Source organism: Polyodon spathula, chromosome 20 (assembly GCF_017654505.1).
Source record: "Polyodon spathula isolate WHYD16114869_AA chromosome 20, ASM1765450v1, whole genome shotgun sequence".
Taxonomy (NCBI): Eukaryota; Metazoa; Chordata; class Actinopteri; order Acipenseriformes; family Polyodontidae; genus Polyodon; species Polyodon spathula.
The window spans coordinates 21,652,301-21,673,147 of NC_054553.1; the positions used below are offsets into that span (position 1 = coordinate 21,652,301).

The window sequence follows — 20,847 nt, forward strand, 5'->3', positions numbered from 1 at the left end:
GTCACAAGGGCTATTGATGGACTGCTATACCCTCTGTATGCACATGATAATCAATTGTATTATGTTTACTACCCATGACATATGTAATTAATGATTATTCATGACTGTTTCTGTTTTGTCTTAAAGAATACAATGTTTTACTTGTGGAACAAGTCTTAGCAAACTGGAATTTCTGTAATGACACCAGTATAAAAAGTACCACTATAAGTGCACATGTAATTTCTTCCAATAGCAAATCTATAAGCATATGAAGAAAAGAAATGATTGGTGCTCAACCCAAGTGCTCCCCTAGAAGTCATTCCTTTACTGACCCCACCTTGCTCAGGCTTGCTCAGAGACAGTCCCAAAGAAAATTAAACTTCATTAAACATGCCAATATATATATGATATGTTATGGAAGGACGTGCTTTTTACTTGAATCTAATGTCTGCTGCTGTCTGCTGTTTGTACACATCAGCCAGCCACCCTCTCCACAGAGGAATTCCTTACAATACCCTGTCTGTGTCTGCTAACATTTAAACTTGTGTGGGCAAGTTGAATGGAATGTTTGTAAATATGCAGGATTTTTGTAGCTGTAGCTATGACCTGGTGATGTGTCCACTGACTGTCCCCATGTCCTTACAGTCCCCTATGGTGTGTCCCTCCGCTTGGCCCGGCTTTTCACAGAGAACCTATCCAGACCAGACACCCGGGAGAGTGACCATCTGCGACGGGAAGTCGAGGAGAACGTGAGTCCAATCAGAGACCTTTTGTTATTGTACTCTTTGAACAAATGTTTTAGTCTTGATGATTCATGCTGTCCTTTTTTATTTGCAGCTCAATGAAATTTACAAGCAGGTTCCTGGAGCTCAGAAGGTTCAGAGAACACGGTTTAGGTGATTATGAAGAGTGCATGCTCAGTTACTGCTTCAGAGTCAGTGACATGTGTGATTGACAGTGGCGTGACACGTGAGCAACTTGCTGTTCTATATAGTGGGAGTATTTCCAAATATTTAGCTAGTAGAGTTGAACTATATTGTTACAGTTACATTTTAGTAGAACTGTGACGTAAAACCATGTAACAGTGATATTTCAAATGTCTGTGGGATTATGGGGAGTTTATGAACATTGTAGTTAGGCTCTACCATACCTAGCTCACCCTTTCCTTCAAAAAGACACCTTGTAATCCGAAAAGTTATTAATGTATGTAACTGTATGATAACAGACATAAGGTTTTCATTGTTTGGTTTTGTTTTTGTGTTGCAGGCTGCAGCCTAATGCAGGAAAGAGGTAAGATGCAATGTAGTTTCCAGCACAATGGGCAAATTACCAAACAGCATTGCATTGGAATATCTATTCATTACATTAATCTGATTTAGTGATGAAAAAATGTTTAGATCTTATTGAAATGGCTGAGGGTTGGACAGTGATTTCTTCAGTAACTGTCAAAAAAAGATGTTATATTTTGTGTAAGCAGCAGATGGTAGGTTAAAAACAAAAATCAATCAGAGCTTTGAAAAGCTAATGATTAGGGCTGCATTTTTTTCATGTAACAAAACCCGCTTATTTCACGGTATTATACAGTCTAAACATAGGTATTTCAAGACATTTTACGATGACCCATACAGTAATATTTATTAAAGCAGAAAAAAAATGTGCTGTCACATTCAGAACGGATCATTTTCTCTAGTTATTATACAACACATTTTCCTAAATATTTAAATGCTTACCTGAAAAACAGTAAATACTAAATTGTACAATATTTATTTTTTTATTTCTGCCTTTTAAAGACATTCCATTTTCATCACCAGTGAATCATCAAACAAAATAAAAGCATAAATAAATGTAAAAATAACAACAGACATGTGGAATGTCCCTTTCTTGTACTGGACAGCGCGAAAAGTAGAAATATTTCCCATCTTTGATGCCGCTGGTGTTGTTTTCGTTAAAGACATTGTAAAGAAATTGTTCCACTCTATGCAGTGTGTTCAATCAGTAACCAGGCGGAAGCAAACTAAACTGGCTGCCAGTTTCCTAAATGCAGTGTAACAGGCAAACGTTTACTTTATTTATTTTTACATAATAAAAAATATGAACATTTACACTATTCTTTCAGAAATGGGAACACAGGGAACTACATATTACACGGCAATGGGAAAATTTAATGGAAATCATAAGATTCATGATAATATATATATATATACAGTAACGAAGGGAGTTTATTCAGTGTGAAGGGAGTGTGTTCAGTGTGTATTATATTAGTGCATGTTTAACTGGAAGCCCCTCTCTGATGCCCTCTCCCTCTCACAGGCAGGACCATGCCATTGTGGACACTGTGCTAGAGGCTCCTCGCTCCGCACAGCCAGACATCGTGAAGGTGACAGAGAAGCAAGTCCAGATGGGCAACTTCAACGATCTGAAGGTCGTTCCAGGCTATTACACTGTGGCTTCTGACAGAGGTGAGGAGCTGTGTATGGTCTGTCTCTATAGTTACTGTGCTATACTCCCTCTGCATTACTTTTTTTTTCAGTTCAGATTACTTCATGCCAAAGTCTCTGGAGTGATTCTTGCTATTACAAAAGGGTTTAACAATATCATTGGGATAAAAAAACATAACGCCACAGTATGACCTCAAAGAAATGGTAGCAGATTACATGGCATGCTTTAAACCAGTGGTACAAACTAGGAGCTGCAAAAGACTGGTTAGGGGCAACCCAAAACATTCTAGAAACTGTACAGGTCTTTCACTGCTGTGGCAAGAGGGCTTGCAATACAAAGAATATTCATTTAACATTTACTTTCAATCTCATACAGTTTTAGTTTCTTGTTCCAGTACAGGCTCCCTGTTCAAAATGCTTTAAAAATGGTCTCCTTCAAGTAAAAAAGTTTTAGGACCGCTGCTTTAAACAGTCTTTTAAAATGAGCAGGGCTGTGTTTGAAATGGCTCCCAATGAAATAACGGCTCTCTCTGGTCCTTCCTCAGACGCGCAGGGATTGGTGGAGTTCCAGGAGGGGGTGGAGTCTCTGGATGTGCGTGTGCCGCTCTTTGTCAAGGATGAAGATGATGATAAGAAACAGCTGAAAGTGGAGGCCGTGGATGTGCCTCAGGGCATTGCAGAGATTGGACGCAGATTTGTCAATATTACTGTCATCAAGGACCATGGAGCAAACTTGCAGTCCAAAGGTAATAAACATAGCCTTGCACTATAAACGTACCAGTAAATCAATCAGGGGAAATGTGTATATATTCCACACTTATCAGCATTGCATTATTACAGAACCTTTTGCAGTGTTTACAAGAAACACATTACTTTACCTTTGCTCTATCCTGTGCTGCCCATATCTCAGTGATACATTGTTCAGCATGATTTTGTATAGACAGCATAGGATACAGCAAAGGTGAAGTAATGTGTTTCTATACTATAGGGAGCACGGTTTACTTGCGTGTTTAGGTTGCACATGCCAGAGGATTGTTTAATATTCTCTTTTTTTATTGGCTAGCCAGTGTATATTCCATATGTTTTGCTTGCTATGGACGGTGCTATGAATTGAGAATATTTGTTTCCATAGCCAGAAGCACCCTGTCCTTTGTGCAGCCCTCCTACACTTACAGCCGCCAGGAGAAGGTTGCCACCATCCCCGTGACGAGAGAGGGGGACGACGGTCACACCCAGGTCACTTACCGCACCCGGGACCTCACAGCCAAAGACGAGAAGGTGAGAGCAGATGAGAGATGCACTTGACAAGCTCACTCCAAATCCAGTCACATTAGATGTGGTATAAAAAGAATGCGGGACCCCTGACCACCCCCATTCTGGGGTCTGTTATATTTCCTTTATTTAGCTGAGGAAACGGTCATAATTGACTATCTATTTTACTAGGGGGTGAGATTGCTGAGGCCTCAAATACACACCCATCACAAGCATCTTTAAATTCTATTTATTTTAATCTAACACATTGAATGCTACCTTGTATGTCAGACTTTGATCAACAAAAATAACTAATAGCACAGTTGCATCTAACTCATTGGCTGCTGCCCTGCTATTATTCCCTGGCAGTGTAGTTATGCATATTGCTGGGGACAGGAATATAGGGAAATTCCATTATGTATGCATGTGTGTATGTATGTATGTATATATGTATGTATGCATGCACTTCAGAGTTTAAGAACATATGAAAATGTAAGCCCATCTGTGCTCGCCCGGTTCCTAGTAGCTGATTTTGTATGTAACGTGTACCTTATGCCTCTCTCTCTCAGGACTACGTGTCAACGGAGGGTGAGCTGACCTTCCTTCCTGGTGAGACCCAGAAGAACATCTCAGTGAAACTGCTGGAACTCTCAGAGACAGACTCTCTTCTCGGGGACAAACAGATCAAGCAGTTTGTCATGGACCTCACCAACCCCAAATACGGTGCCAAGCTTGGGAAGTACCCACGAACCACTGTCACCATAGCGGACACCCCCGGTGAGCAGTACACCTCCCAGTCACTGGAGCAGGACCTCCATGTGCTTATTGAAAGTCATACAGTATATAGTACAGTAAATCTAACCAGAAGCCCTTGGACAGTTTACTTACACTTGTGCTAATTCACAGCACCTTTTAACTTGGGTCCTATAGAGTATATCATCCTTGTACAGCAATATAATAGTGTCACTTCATATCAGTTAGCTATACATTCTCATTTTATAATTGTTACAATGCCTCTTATCCCCCACTATCAGAGCCTGGAGTGGTGATGTTTAAGAAGAGCAACCAGACTTACACTACTCGGGATCAGCTCTATACAGTCCCTGTGGTTCGAACCCGCAACCTGGAGAGCCCCGCGACCATCCGTTGGCGAACACGCAACGCGTCCCGCTTCGAGCTGTCCAACCCACTGAAATTCAGCCCTGGAGAGGCAGAGAAGAACATCATCATTGACCCCCGCGTGCACCCCGGACCCATCAAAGCAGAGACCTTCCAGCTGGAACTGTTCGACCCCAGTGACAATACAGTGATTGGAGAGAGGAAGAGCACGGTGGTCTCGGTAATGCCATCAGGTGAGTGCCCAGTGAGACCGCAGGACCCGGCACAGTGTTAAATCAATACGTTTTTGTACTATTTATTTACTTACCTGTTTAATATCCTGGTATGTATGCTCTCTTGTCTCTGCCTTGCCATTATTTACCATCCTTGCTACCTGTTCCAGAAAAGCTGTCCCTTTTCTGGTTCTGCTTCTGAAAATTTTTCTGTCTCTCTTCCAGAAACCATGGAAACACAATCCATGGCCCAGAGCTCTGGCATGAGTTCCCCAAGCGGCCGCCTGGCTCCTCCTCTCAATGTAAGTGCCCAGGCAACCGGCCCCAAGAACATCTGCATGCTGTGGATCCCCCCCCCAGGCAAACCCACCGGCTACAAGGTAGGTGAAAATGTATTAGAAATATCATATGAAAGTAAAATGTATTGGTACAACTGTTTACCAAAGATGCCTTTTGTCATAAGTAGAGGCAACAATATGAAAACTGTATATCGATGTCATGCAAGTATTTTAATATTGATATCGTTAATATAAATCTGCCAAAACACAGAAAAATATAATTGCAATATCAAACATGTTGTAGCATTTCAGGGTAAACAAAAAGGAGGCAGACGACCACAGCAAGATCTCATTCAGATGTTTATTAAAGTCAGCATCAGGACACCACAACACAGCCCCGAGCTGCTCGCAGGCAGCTTCTAAATAGAGATCCCTCTCCCCGAGCCCTATTGGCTCACATACGCAAGGGCACATTTGCATACACACTGACCAATCGTTCAGACCAAACACAAATCACAGTGCAGCAAACACTTCCCCATCTATATACAGCTGCACTGTGCACGCGACACCCCAGATTCTCAGAGATTCATGCAGGGTAACACACAACCAGCGGGAATGACACACACAGTTAGCACAGATCGCTATAATATATAGACGTTAACAGATATTTGCATATGAAAAACAATAACTTACTTTAACTTAGTGGTGCTTTGCTTCACAGTATCCATGGAGAAAAACAAGGTCTTGTTATATTGTTTTACTATCCATCATCAGCCACCTCAAAACCAAAATATTTCTATACTTCACTGAGCACAGACTTTCTAGCCAATCCGGAAGTAATTGAATCTTCAGCTGCTCTGCGTGTAAATGCTGACTCACGACACCTCTAAAAGTATAAAGCATGGTATCGTGCCGAATTTTGCATTATTTTGACATGTATTTTGATGTTTTAAAAGTGCATCTCATTTGTAATACCAAAAGTTCACATTTTAAAAATACATTAATAATAGCGTAAGTAATCACACAGACAAAATGCAATTAACTGCTCACACAAGCACATATCTCCAAATAATGCAGCATGCAAATAGTCTGTTACTTAGACTGTAGTCACATATGTCCTAACCCCATGTTGTATAAACACCGGGCATGGAGGCGACACAGACAGAGAAGCCTGTAATATCTCCAGGATCAATGTGGACCATCAGTGAATCAGTCTGATGGCTCTTTCCAGGGGTTCCGGTAATCTGATCAATTGCCTATCTCTGTTAATACTAGCGACACGTACTGCATCTAAACAATAACATTCAATGTAGAATGTAATGTGGGTATTTGGAACTAATAGTTAAAACTTGAAACATGGTTTGCTCTCATCCTTATAGTATAACAAAGTAGATAATTCCATGTTTATCTTAATTCATAAACATACACTGGCGACTCTATGGCACCTTACAAACTGGCAACTCTGGTGTGACTCTACAATGGGAATAACCCTTATATACTGACCCTGTCCTCAAGCAGGAACACAGCTATCACTTATCAATCCAATTCAATGTAGACAGCTGATCCCTCTGTTAAAACCAGCTCCCAATCAATGCCCTTATGCCCTTTGCTTAAATAGAGTATCCCACAGTAGACTGCAGAAAAGAATGTCGTGGCAGGTACAGTCTGTTCTGGAGGCTCACTTTGTTTTATTCCTCCACAGGTGAAGTACTGGATCCAGGGAGACTCAGAGTCTGATGCCCAGGTCATTGACTGCAAGGGCCCCCCAATAGAGCTCAGTAACCTGTACCCGTACTGTGACTATGAGATGCGGACGTGTGCCTACAACTCAATGGGCGAAGGGCACTACTCTGATGTGGTACACTGCTGCACACTGGAAGATGGTGAGTTAGACTTTCATTCTGCTATACATTCTTTAGTACTGGAATTGATTAGCTAATTCTTATTTGCATTGATATTTGCTGATCCGCTTGAGAAAATGTATTGTATTGATAAATAGTATTTGATAGCAAGTGACATACACTGATGTGTGACATTGAAATGCAAACTAAATGTTCAGTATAAGGTTGCAATGGATTATTGCTTTTTACTGTTGGTAATACAGCCTCACAATCGCTTCACATTTGTAAATGTTGTGAAAACTGTTTCTTTGGAAGATAGATGTGTATGCAGCACTGCCAAATCATTTCTGAATTGATTTAATACATTTAAAATCTAGCATGTTAGTAAATCAATAATGATAATAATGGTGATCATGATATTTTGTCTTGATATATTCTATGAGATTATAGCCATAATCTGCAAAGAAGAATTAGGGGGGACATGATTGAACATTTTAACAGGACTTGGGAGATAGATTTAGGTCAGAGGGAAAGAGACACTTCCTCACACAGAGTGGTGAGGGCATAGAATGGGCTACCTAATGCTTCAAGACCCATCTTGACAAAGCTTTGAGATCAACCAGCTACCAGGAACCACACTGCCTCGTTTTTAAATGTTCTTCTCCCTCAGTTCCCAGCGAACCAGGGCGCCTGGCCTTCAATGTCATCAACTCCACAGTCACACAGCTAAGCTGGGCGGAGCCTGCAGAGACCAATGGGGATATCACAGTCTACGAGGTCTCCTACACACCCATCAATGAGAACAATAGTAAGAGAAAGGGGTCTCTTTTCAGCTAGCTTAAGAATGTCATATTAGTGAGCACAACAAAATGAGCTGATACACAACTGTAATCTATTTTATAAAAGTTTCCCAACAGCCGTTTACACAAGAGAAATCTGACCAAATACTAAGTAACTGTGAATCTGTATAGTTTACTGTCTTTGCCTGGCTAGGTAGGGTTTTAGGGGTGATAGATGGGTAGCTGGTTGGGTAATTTGCTATGGGATTTTCTTGTCTATATTCCTAAAGGGAAAGTTTTGCTCTGTTTCAGAGGCCATGGGCCCCACCAAGACAGTACGGATTGATGACCCTAAGAAGAGAATGATGCTGATTGAAAATCTGGTGGAGTCCCAGACATATCGCTACACTGTACGGGCACGCAACGGGGCAGGCTGGGGACCTACGAGAGATGCCACCATCAACCTGGCTACACAGCCCAAGAGGCCCATGTCAAGTAAGTCACAACAGCCCCGTTGCTGGAAAAAGTCAGACTTTCTGCTAGAAGCACTTACATAAGAACATAAGAACATAAGAAAGTTTACAAACGAGAGGAGGCCATTCGGCCCATCTTGCTCGTTTGGTTGTTAGTAGCTTATTGATCCCAGAATCTCATCAAGCAGCTTCTTGAAGGATCCCGGGGTATCAGCTTCAACAACATTACTGGGGAGTTGATTCCAGACCCTCACAATTCTCTGTGTAAAAAAGTGCCTCCTATTTTCTGTTCTGAATGCCCCTTTGTCTAATCTCCATTTGTGACCCCTGGTCCTTGTTTCTTTTTTCAGGCTGAAAAAGTCCCTTGGGTCGACACTGTCAATACCTTTTAGAATTTTGAATGCTTGAATTAGGTCGCCACGTAGTCTTCTTTGTTCAAGACTGAACAGATTCAATTCTTTTAGCCTGTCTGCATATGACATGCCTTTTAAGCCCGGAATAATTCTGGTCGCTCTTTTTTGCACTCTTTCTAGACTCTTTCTAGAGCAGCAATGTTAGCCTTTTTTATAGCTTCCCCACATTGTCTAGATGAAGACATTTCTGAGTCAACAAAAACCTAGGTCTTTTTCATAGATTCCTTCTCCAATTTCAGTATCTCCCATATGATATTTATAATGTACATTTTTATTTCCTGCGTGCAGTACCTTACACTTTTCTCTATTAAATGTCATTTGCCATGTGTCTGCCCAGTTCTGAATCTTGTCTAGATCATTTTGAATGACCTTTGCTGCTACAACAGTGTTTGCCACTCCTCCTACTTTTGTGTCGTCTGCAAATTTAACAAGTTTGCTTACTATACCAGAATCTAAATCATTAATGTAGATTAGGAATAGCAGAGGACCTAATACTGATCCCTGTGGTACACCACTGGTTACCACACTCCATTCTGAGGTTTTTCCTCTAATCAGTACTTTCTGTTTCCTATATGTTAACCACTCCCTAATCCATGTACATGTGTTTCCTTGAATTCCAGCTGCGTTTAGTTTGAGAATTAATCTTTCTGGAAATCTAAATAAACCATGTCATATGCTTTGCAATTATCCATTATCGATGTTGCATCCTCAAAAAAATCAAGCAAGTTAGTTAAACACGATCTCCCTTTCCTAAAACCATGTTGACTGTCTCCCAGGACCCTGTTTTTCCATTTTGGATCTTATTTTCCATTTTGGTCTTGAATTCTGTCAAGACCTGATTCATGTTTGACTGAGGAAAAAACTATTGGCACAAGAGAATTTTAGTTCATAGATCTTTCAAGAACATTCAGAAGCTCCTAGCAGTGAATGGTGTTTTAGCAAACGTCTTGTCTTCTCATCCCCAGTGTTGCTTATGTTCTACTTGCTCTCTCTTCCCCTCAGTCCCTATTATTCCAGACATCCCCATTATTGATGCCGAGGCCGGGGAGGGCTATGACAGCTTCTTGATGTACAGTGCTGACGTTATGCGGTCTCCAACAGGCAGTAAGCGCCCCAGTGTATCCGATGAAGGTGAGTAATACATTAAATTAATGGTGAAAATATTTGAGTAAAATAATCAGGGGATGTTATCTATCTATCTATCTATCTATCTATCTATCTATCTATCTATCTATCTATCTATCTATCTATCTGTCTGTCTGTCTCTAAGACAAACCTCATAGGGTTTCAGTTGTTGGCTGTTCTAATGTATTCAGAATGACTAATTTGACAAGGTATTGGTCTCATCGTTATCAGCACTGATCCTGCAGCAAGGTGGTGCAGCTGTGCCCCTCTATATTCTACACTCTCCTGCTTTGGCTTGCTGGGAATAGAGGGATTGTTTCTCTTCTCAGGGATTAGCTAAATTGAGAAGGTGCTTCCTACAATGCCTAGTTTTAGGGTGCAGAAAGCAGTACCAACACTATCAGTGCTCCAGATTAGTTTTTAGGTCATTGAGTAATTTACTCTCCAATTTAGACACCATGTGAGTAAAATGTATTTTGGGTGAGTAAAATGCAACATTTCCTTGCAGTCATGAGTACTTCCAATAAATACTGTGCATACGTTAATGCTAACTTATGGGTATGCATTAACTACAACTATAACATCCCATACACGGAATATTGTATTTATTATAGATTTACCTTCCAAAAATTAGGCTGGCAGATAGGTCAATTTATAAGTTAGGTTGAGGGGTACTAAGACGGCGCAGAGAAATCCAGAATTCAAAATCAAGAATCCAGTCACTTATTCACCAGTCTCAAAAACACATTGCAAGTGAGTGAATCCAAACCCGGACTCCTGTTTCTGGCAATTCCCAAGCAGGCTACAATTGCTGTCCCTTCATTTCTAAGATCCATTCTCTAGCTACCGCATGCAGTATATTCACAATTCACCACTGAGACGCCGGGAACCAACGAAGTACAAGACGCTTGATAACGTGCAAACTCGGGTTGTGCAGAAAAATTGCTATGCATATTCGTTTCACATTAAATTTAAATTACGCAGCTTATCTGGAGCGCTGAACACTAGTGCTTGAATTGTTCTGAAAGGAATGAAATGGAAGTTTGTCCAGTTGGTGGGTGAAGGCTTGGACCTGCGGAAGGTTTCCTGGAGGTTGCCGGCTGACGTGATCCCGCGGCCGCCGAGCTCAGACCTAGAGAGCAGTATCAACGGGGAACTGGAGGCCAGTCGTCTGAATGCCAGGGCCCCCACTACACCTGGCTGGACTAGCAGGACTGCGGGCACAGGCCCTCAGCAAGGTGAAGACCTCCTGGTAGCAGCATGTGTCCCCCTCAAGCTCAGGCCGCCGCAGCTCTCAGCCGTTCAGAGCTCCAGTCCTTGCACTCTCCCACACTGTCTGCACCCTCTCAGAAAGCTCTACCTTTCTCTTACCAAACTTGGGTGCTGCTACATGTTGACAAGAGCTCTGCTGGCATCAACTGAGGCGTCAAGCAGCAGTTGATGACCCGTCTGTGTGTGTTTTTGTTTCTTTCTGGTTGTAGGGCCTAGGGAACCTTGGGCACAGCTTCGGAAAACATGGATTTCTGAGACTTTAATGAGCAGTTTCTTGTTCCCCATTGTCTTGCAGATCAGTTCATGAATGACAAGTGGGATCAAAGCTACCTCTACCAGGGAGGGGGTGGATCCCTCTCTCGGACAACGACCACAAGTTACAACCAGCTGAGTCCAAGCAGGCAGAAGAGTCCCAACAGCCAGATGAGTGTGAACAGCCAGTTTGAGACCCGCACCATTGGAGGAGGGGGGTCTACCATTACCAAGGAGTACCACACAACTCTAATGCCTGGGCAAGGTTAGTACACATTCTTTTGTGTTGGTAACAAAGGTTGATAACCTCAAGGTAATTGCCACATCTTTATAACAAATCCCAGTCTAATAAGATTTGCAGCCATTATTAAGAATTATACAGTGCTCCCTTTATAAACTGGCTCTTTAGACCAAAGAACACGGTCATTCCTCTTTTTAACAGTACATGCTGTTCAGCTATTACCAATATCTTTCACCAGTGTTTATGGTTTCATGGTGGATCTCCTTGTAAATGATTGTATATACAGTGTGCTCCCCTTTTTTTATACGTGCTCGTATTGAAGTCAGTAATACATAAAATACACCTAAACATAACCTGCTGTGGAGATTATTCAAGATTTTATGACCATGGCTCTCCAGCTTCCCAGCAGTCTGTCACTATTAGTAGTGGCTTATATTGTACAACTATCCATTGTAAACAAGAATTTTACTGTAGATGAACCTGAGGGCACCGTTAAGAGTTGCATTGATTTCAGACAAAATTTACTAGTCATGCAGGATTCCAGAATAGACAGGTTCTGAATTGTAGAGCATATCGCACCATTAATTTCAATAAGGATTTGGTTTGAGACTCCAAAATTATGCAGAATTATAAAGAATGCTGGTTGTAAAGGGGCTGGATTAGTAGTTTGTTCTGTACTTCAGACAGAGACAGACAATTGAACACAAGTGCTGCTTCTCAATACCAGCCCTGAGTGCATCGCCATATGAAACACCTGGAGTGTGTGTGTGTGTGTGTGTGTGTGTGTGTGTGTGTGTGTGTGTGTGTGTGTGCTGCCGCTTTGCCTCATTGGCTCTCTCGTCTCTCACCGTCTCATCCAGAGGTCACAGGGAGGTTACACTCCCACAGAGAAGAGGATGCTGGGAGGAGTGGTTTCAGGACGGACGAAGTGGTTCTCAGGAAGCGCACTGAGATGAAGGGTTACTATGGAGACGATGGCGTGCGGGATTCTATTGTCATGGCCGATGAACCGAGTGGGTTCTCTGAGAGTCTAGGTATCAGACGATAACAAAGATGGGATTGCATGCCTTTACAGTTACTGCTACTTCGTTATGTTACAGAACCTCTATAATTTTGTTAACCCTGCTGTCTGTCAACTCCTTACCTCTCTAGAAATGTCAACAGATGCACACCCATTTTAAACAGCTCTCCAATCTAAACAGCAGAGCAGCTCTAGTTTCAATGTTGTCAAGTATTCAAAGCAACACCAAATGAATGTGTTATAAAAGTAATGTTTTTTTGGTTTTTTTTAAGTATTTATTACATGCTCAGATTTGTTTTTTGAGAACATACAATAATCAGAACAGTGGGATGGTCTTTTAAATCAGTCATACAGTGATGTTTCTAGTATTCCCTTTGTGTTAAACCTGTCACAAAGCTCCACTGGTTTACAAGGCTGCACCCTTAACAACCATTAGAGGTCAATCTGTCTCTGTTGTAACATGTAAAATCTGTCTGCAGATTGTTAACAGTAAAGCACGGTCATAAACCATATTTAAATACTGCTCTCTCATATGGAGAATTAAAGCAGTATAATAATGTTTTATTTGATACTGCCAGACAAATCATTTCTCCTTGTTAAAGAAACCAATGTTTTAAAATCCAGTTCCAGTGACAATATTAGCCACTTTTTCTTCTTTGGAAGATCTTTTGTTTTTGCATTTTATACTTTTCAAATAAGCAATTTCAAATATGCAAATGTTCCTGTAGGATGTGAAGTACCCAATCCTGTTGTAGTTCAGGCTCCTTCTAGTGGTCTAGCTAGCAATCAGACCAAAGGCAAAGGTACCAGAAATGATGTTTAGAATGTAATAATCTTTAATGGAAAAATACAAACCATGAACCAAAAGTTAAAAGAAAACCAGTAATGTTAATAAAGGTAAAAAAGAGGCAGGAAAATGTATTTTGAATCATTTGTGATCAGATATACAGAATGTCTGCTATAGTGTGCTTTTGCCAAAGACATTTAAAAAGTGTCTATTCCAAACATTTGTCATTGAATTTTAGTTTCTTTTAGTATTTCTAATTCAGCACTATTTAATAGCTCTGGATGGCTGTTATGTTAACTGTTTATTCGACGGTGCTTAAAAATACACACTCTGTTGTAACACAAAAATATGTTCTCTTATTTAACTTCTTAAAAGCATGCTTTTTCTTGGAATGCATGGGATCTCCACCTGTTTCCTGTACAGTACACAAGCTCTTTGGTGTGTGCTGTGTCCTTGTGTCAGTGATGCTGTTATCCAGTTCTACCCGCTAGATCGAGGGGAATCATTATTAATCAAGATGGTTTGCTGTTGCCTCTAGGAATTTCTGGGTACAGCAAGAAGGTGGTGAACTATAGCATTTCCCACAGCATGAGGGGCCGCACCCAGTCAGAGGACGTGAACGATGCACTACAGAACCTGGACATGGTGCTGCAGGGTGAGTGAAGAGAGAGTGGGGAGAGTGGAGGGGGAAGGGATAGTGAGAAGAGACAGAGGAGGAGGAGTATGTACAATGTGTTCCTCAAACTAGACATGATGTTGCAGGGGGAGTGAGGACAGAGTGCGGGGATAGATAATGAGAGTAGCTTTCAAGCTCACTGTCCCTCTGTGCCTGCAGATCCTAGACTGCCCCCTGGTGTTCCGGACACGCCCACGCGCCTGGTCTTCTCTGCACTGGGCCCCACCTCCCTGAAGGTGAGCTGGCAGGAGCCTCACTGTGAGAAGGAAGTTCAGGGATACTGCGTCCTCTACCAGCTCCTCAACGGAGGTCAGTGGCTCTGCATCACACACTGCATTCAATCAATGACACTTTGCTGCCTGCATTAACTAGTACAATATGTCAAGTTCTTCATGATTTCATTTGTAGTATCCATGTTTCATTCACACTTTGTATTCTTCTGCACTGGTGCATATTGTTTTGTTTGCTGTACCTTTATGTTCAGTTTTCCATGCCTGTCATAGACATAAAGTATGTAAAGTAAGCTAGATCAGCCAAAGTGCTTTTATATTAGTGAGCGACAGCACCATCTAGTGTACAGCTAATGTATTGCCAGCAAAATGTGATCCAAAGTGGCAGATCACTAGATAGCATTGGCTCTAGAAAGACAGATTTAGCATAAGAGCAGCTCCTTAACTCTGGTGGAAGTTACAGTTGTTTTTTCTATTTTATTTATTAAATTTCAATTTTTTTTTAAATGAAAGTACTGATTCCCCTCAGTGAAATGCAATGTTGAATATTTACACAACAGGCACCTGACCACATACATGTTTGAAAAACTTGTATGTTCACGTTCAAACTGGTGACCGTCAAGGAAGTTATCGGAAACGTTTTTGGGAAAAAACATTCTAAATGAGATTTGTGTGGAACCCATCGAATGATTTTCAATTTAAACTGATTCCTAATGAGAACAGAAGGATTTTGTAACATGTCATTGTTCATTGTTACACCCACCCAGCTGAATTGACAGCGGTATGATTTTTCTTTCAGGTGACGTGAAGCGAATCGACATCCCAAACCCTGCTGAGAACTCAGTGGTGGTGAAGGAGCTGCTGCCAAACCACTCGTACATTTTCAAGGTGAAGGCGCACAGTGAGGAGGGCTGGGGCCCGGAGCGAGAGGGGGTCATCACCATCGAGTCACAGGTGGACCCCAAGAGCCCCCTGAACCCTGTGCCAGGTAACTGTAGCAACACCCAGCCCCTACATGGCTAACTTGGCAAAAGATTTAGAGTTGGGTTGCAGAGTTTTGTGGCTGTGCAATGTTGCTGGACTTCGCTGAGGATTCCGGAGGGAACATTGTATTAGCACTAACAAAAACAGCAGGGACTGTTTCTCCTCATTGCGCTTCAGATGCCTGGTGAGCTCAGGTGGACACCTGTAGGGCCGGTACCTCACTGACATCCACTTTCGAGTTCAGAGGACACCCACTGAACTTCAGCTCTTCTCACCAGTTGTGGGTATATGCTGTGATGAGGGAACATAATTGGCCATTCTTAATTGGGGGAAAATAATTCAATTTAGATTGCCCATTACAAATAAAAATAACATGCAAATAATAAATAAATAATAAATATTATACATTTCAGAATCAGACTCATCTAAAGACTTTGAGGTGCATTTAAGGCCTGTAGCATTATGAATTCATGACTCTTGTTGGTTTTCTTTCAAGCTCATCTTTACCCCTGTCTTCCGCTCCCCTACAGGCTCTCCCTTCACTCTGAGCACTCCCAGTGCCCCCGGACCGCTGGTCTTCACTGCCCTGAGCCCCGAAGAGCTGCAGCTGAGCTGGGACAAGCCACGCAAACCCAATGGAGACATCCTGGGCTACATGGTGACCTGTGAGCAGCTCCATGGCGGAGGTAAGCAGGCCAGGAAAACCCTTGAAATGATCTGCTTTTGATTTGTTGGGACAAAGGGCTTCCAGTCAACTCTTGTCCGAGTCTGTTAAGTACCGGAAAGTGTATTAAAACCATTATTTAAACCTTTTTTTTTAAACTAGGCAAAAGAGCACTGAGTGGAATACATTTTGAATACACAATTGAACTAATATTGTGCACATATTTACCAAAGGCCCTATAGCGGGGTCATGTTGTTGTCCAGGGTTTTCTTAAAGAGCTGTACAAAAATAACATATTTTACAGAGAAAGGACAGACTGTTACATAAAGTAAGTTTAGTTTACGAAAACAAAATAGCTGACTGAGTAGTAGCAAAGACGTTTTAAAAAAGATGGTGTTTTAAATAAGCTGCAAAAAACAGCTCCAGTATGTTGCTCATGTGTCATGCTTAAACACAGAATCAATTTATTAGCATTTTTGCTGTACTTGTAGTCTTTTCTAAATTGTTAAGAGCTTTGAATGGGAAAATCCACTTTCAAATAAAAAAAAAGCAATACTGAGGAGGAGTCAGACATCTCTGCATTTTATTTTAAGTAATTGGACTACCGATATGTGCTTTATAATGATCTAATATGATGAATACTCTGTTATTTAAGAAAATGTGTTTCGTGACACAAGTAGTGTCTCACAAACCTGTCTTCTCTTCTGTGTGCTAGGAGAGGTGCGCTCCTTCCAGGTGAATGGGGACAGCTCTGAGACCACCCTGACCGTCCCCAACCTGAACGAAAATGTGCCCTACAAGTTCAAAGTTCAGGCCAAGACCACCCAGGGCTTTGGACCTGAGAGGGAGGGCATCATCACCATTGAGTCACAGGACGGAGGTACGCTTTCTCACCCTTGTCTTGTCTCTCTCCAGCTCTGTTTCTTTTTCCTAGGGCTATGAGGCAGCACTGCCTAAGAATTCTCTATTGGTTTACACGGTTGGTAATCCTGGTTAGCTGGGTCAGGGGGCCCAAGGAATCATTGTGTTCTGTGATTCAATTGACATTTTAGTACAAATTCAGAATAAAAAATAAATAAAACAATAGCAGTATAGCATTTCAAAATAACATTATATAAAGCTATTTATGCTTATAATATATAGAATACATATGTTGTCCATCAGTTTGAATGCAAAATCATTTCCAAACTAACTATAGTGTTTAATTAACGGTTAAAGTTATATATATATATATATATATATATATATATATATATTATTAATATTATATATATATTATATAATATTTTAATATTGCAACAGGGTCCCAATGTAAGATACAAGTTGATTTTCATCCACTCTCACCTCTCGTGCTCTGGGTATCAATGTTGATATTGTGTACGATATTCTATACATACCGGCAATATTGTTGATGAGATCTTATCATTGTGTCTTATGCACTCACAAGCCAGTACTTGGCATCACAGTTCCTGATCTGAGTCTCTTTTCCATTTAGCAAACATCTCCCAGTTTGGTAACCAGCAGATGATGAGAAGGGAAGTGTACAACCTTCCTGGGGAGATCACCACAAAGACCACCCACACAACATTCAACGACCCCTATTTCTCAGGTAACAAATAACGAGTGTTGATTCGACCATGTTTTCTTTCAGTGGTGGGGCTAAGATAACGAGTTGTATCTCATATAGTCTGATGCTTTTCAGTTCCCCTCCAATCAGGTGAAACACACTGTCCAGAAACATTGCTCTAATACAAAAAATAAACAGTATTAATGTGCAGGCTCCTCACCTTGTCACAGAGCTACTCTATTGTACTCCAATAAACTGTCCAGGGGGTTGAGACCACCGAAGTCTGGTGGCATAACCCCGATCTGCATCTTGGCCCCTTAGATTGCTGATGGGTTCTGCTGAGCTTGAAGTGTAATGCAAATGCAGTATAAAGTTTAAAGTGTAAACTCAGACATGTAGGAGCCAAATGGTGTTGGTGGTGTAAGAGACCCCTCGCTGTCAGCAACCAGACAGTGCAGGGAAGCAATCAAAAAGGCAAACTGTGTGCAGTTCTGGACATCACAGCATCAAAGGGACATTGTGGCCCTGGAGAGAGTCCAGAGAAGAGCAACCAGACTGAGCTTAAAGGACTGCGCTACAGAGATAGGCTGAAAGAACTGAATCTATTTAGCCTGGACCAAAGACAAATCAGGGGGGCTTGATCGAAGTCTTTAAAATCTTAAAAGGAGTTGACAAAGTTAACCAATACATACATGGCAGCACAAACCAAAGGACCCAGTTGGAAATGAAGTGGAGATAGACTTAAGACAGAGAGAGGAGACACTTTCTCATACAGTGGTGAGGGCATAGAATGGATTACCTAATAATGTTGTTGATGTTGAATCACTTGGATCATTTGAGACCCAACTTGATAAAGATTTGAGATCTATCAGGTACTACAAACCGGGCAAGCCTAGATGGGCCGAATGGTCTCCTCTCATTCATAAATGTTCTTATATTCCCATGTTCTTCTGTTGCTCCTCCTGCAGATGGAGGTATGATCACCACACAACACACGTCTGGGGGAACTGTCACCCGGCAAGTCACCAAAGAAATTGTCAGCAGCATGACCATGATGTCTGGAGGCACCGTCACCAAAAAGATAGAGAAGTTCTATGAGGCTTGAGACCTTCTTGAGTTGTGATATTTGGGGGTTTTATTACTCTGTTGCTGATGCCAATTACAGATGGATCAAAATTGATAATAATAATATAATGTAGTTTTCAGCATTGCTCAGCAATGGGATTTTTTTTAAAGCATGTTTAACTGCCTTTTGAAAATCGAGTGGATTACCTCATCACAAATTGGACTAAGAGGTTTACCAAAGGACATTACAAACATGGTTTTCAGGACAGATGTTTCCTTCTGTGATCCAGTGTTTCCAAGAAATGTATTGCAATAATACAAGAAGTGTGAATGTTACTCAGTTCTGCCCTTTTTTGCATTTGTAGTTTCTTTAGCACATGAACCTTTTCATGAACTAATTAATGTAAGCATCCTTTAACTTTTGAAAACGTATTTGGTACTTAAATCATAAAAAAGGTAAACCCAATCATTTTCAAAGACACTGGCCCAATAGGTAGAACCCACAGCCAATACAAATGCGTAAAAGATAACTGTATATTACTGTCTTTTTAATGTATTTTTGTAGCCCAAAACATGAATGTTAATATCAGATTGTCAATATTAACTGCCATAGTACAACATATTACTGGGACTGGGCTTGGCAGATTCTGTAAGTTAGCTTTATGTAAGTTTTTTTTTTTAACTCACTCACTCTCACCCTCTCTCTCTCTATATATATATACACACACAATAAAATAAGTAATGTATATAATTATTTTTAACAACAAGAAAAAAGTGGTCTTCAATAAAGAAAATTAAATCTCAAAACTAAACAAATTTCTACCTTTGGAAAACAAAACATGTACCAAATATACCTATTTTATATCACATTGAATTAACCCATTTTATAGGTTAAGTATTCATACTATTGAAAGGTCAATGGGAGGTATTTTTCAAAAGACCATCCTCCATTTTATGCTTTTTTTTAAAGTTTTTTTTCAAAGCAATTACCCCAAATGACCAATTAAAAATCCAAATATTATGTTTTTTAGAGAGTAGACATGTTGTTGTTAGAGCGTTTTGAAAATACCCTGGTTGTATATACAGTACAAGTCTTATACAATGATGTACAGAAAGATTTCAAGGCCAAATACTCTTTTGTAAAATATTTCTGCTTTGGCTGGTGGGTTATTTGGGGACTGAACAGTATGGAAAATAGCACAACAGGTAACTTATTTTTTAAAGTCAATATTTTGTACTAATACTAATCCTGATTTATATTAAATGCAATGTTTCAGTGCAGTAGTTTATAACCACAAAGCTTCTGATAATATGATCAGTCTGTATGCATTTTGGCACTGCTGCATTAAGTACCATATAGCAAGCTTTCAAAGACTGTAGAAATAGATTCAAATATCTTAACCTGGTAAAATGTTTCAGACCTACGATTGTGCAAGTTTTTAACAGATGTGTAAAATCTTCCAGGACTGTCTTCATAACTATTGTTTTTAATAAAAATATATTTTCTCTTCATACCCACTGGGTTTATACAGTGTTTTCTACAATCACATCATACATGTATTGCACTTAATAAACATTTTCCGTGTTTAGTCTGGCTTTGTGTTCTGTTCTCTCAACTTCGTAGTGGTGCTGTAAAAAGGCCCTAGGCATTGAACACTCAATTTGATTAATCTATGGTTCTTCTTTGGGAATTGCATAGCAAGATAAAGGCCAGTTTTATGGAAAATTAAATTACAGTGTAAAACTTCTAATTAAAAGACACAGGAAAAGAATATAGCAATAATGTCACTTTCTGAGGGCCTGGTTGTGCTCATGGGCCAAGGTCTTGTTCTTGGTCTGCAGGGGTGGTTGGACACAAAGCCTCAAGGGCATCACCGCTTCAATAATTTAAAAAGCCATTAAAATACAATGGACCCATTGCTGAAAAACTGATACAGTAAACTGCATAGTTCTGGATCATTGTGACATTTGAAATGGGGTTCCATGTTTGGGGGGGGGGGGGGGGGGGGGGGGGGGGGGGGGCAGACCCAGCACATTGTAATACTGCAGTATTGCATTATTAAAGAATGAATCCCAGCCCACTTTTGGGATGAAACAATTATATTTTGTTCCAGTTTACCCATTTCTAGAACTACCATGTACTGCCAAAATTGTGTTTTTCGATCAAGTAAAGCAGAGGT

At 40.8% G+C, this 20,847-nt stretch overlaps 1 protein-coding gene across 2 annotated transcripts in view; it reads left to right on the top strand.

Annotated features, from left to right (window-relative positions):
* Positions 1-19,338, top strand: part of LOC121295207 (integrin beta-4-like) — a 39,109-nt gene extending 19,771 nt beyond the window's left edge. Inside the window, exons 21-42 of one of the 2 annotated variants that reach the window (XM_041219623.1) lie at positions 625-728; positions 817-875; positions 1,246-1,269; positions 2,290-2,438; positions 2,963-3,163; positions 3,550-3,695; positions 4,238-4,445; positions 4,703-5,020; positions 5,225-5,379; positions 6,980-7,160; positions 7,789-7,926; positions 8,210-8,392; positions 9,786-9,914; positions 11,476-11,697; positions 12,534-12,707; positions 14,020-14,136; positions 14,317-14,466; positions 15,187-15,375; positions 15,902-16,057; positions 16,751-16,915; positions 17,531-17,644; positions 18,571-19,338. In XM_041219623.1, coding sequence (XP_041075557.1) covers positions 625-728; positions 817-875; positions 1,246-1,269; positions 2,290-2,438; positions 2,963-3,163; positions 3,550-3,695; positions 4,238-4,445; positions 4,703-5,020; positions 5,225-5,379; positions 6,980-7,160; positions 7,789-7,926; positions 8,210-8,392; positions 9,786-9,914; positions 11,476-11,697; positions 12,534-12,707; positions 14,020-14,136; positions 14,317-14,466; positions 15,187-15,375; positions 15,902-16,057; positions 16,751-16,915; positions 17,531-17,644; positions 18,571-18,707 — 3,419 coding nt within the window. In that variant the 3' untranslated portion in view covers positions 18,708-19,338. The remainder of the gene's footprint in view (positions 1-624; positions 729-816; positions 876-1,245; positions 1,270-2,289; positions 2,439-2,962; positions 3,164-3,549; positions 3,696-4,237; positions 4,446-4,702; positions 5,021-5,224; positions 5,380-6,979; positions 7,161-7,788; positions 7,927-8,209; positions 8,393-9,785; positions 9,915-11,475; positions 11,698-12,533; positions 12,708-14,019; positions 14,137-14,316; positions 14,467-15,186; positions 15,376-15,901; positions 16,058-16,750; positions 16,916-17,530; positions 17,645-18,570) is intronic. The other variant, XM_041219624.1, reaches the window with a different exon arrangement.
* Positions 19,339-20,847: the final 1,509 nt, after the last annotated feature.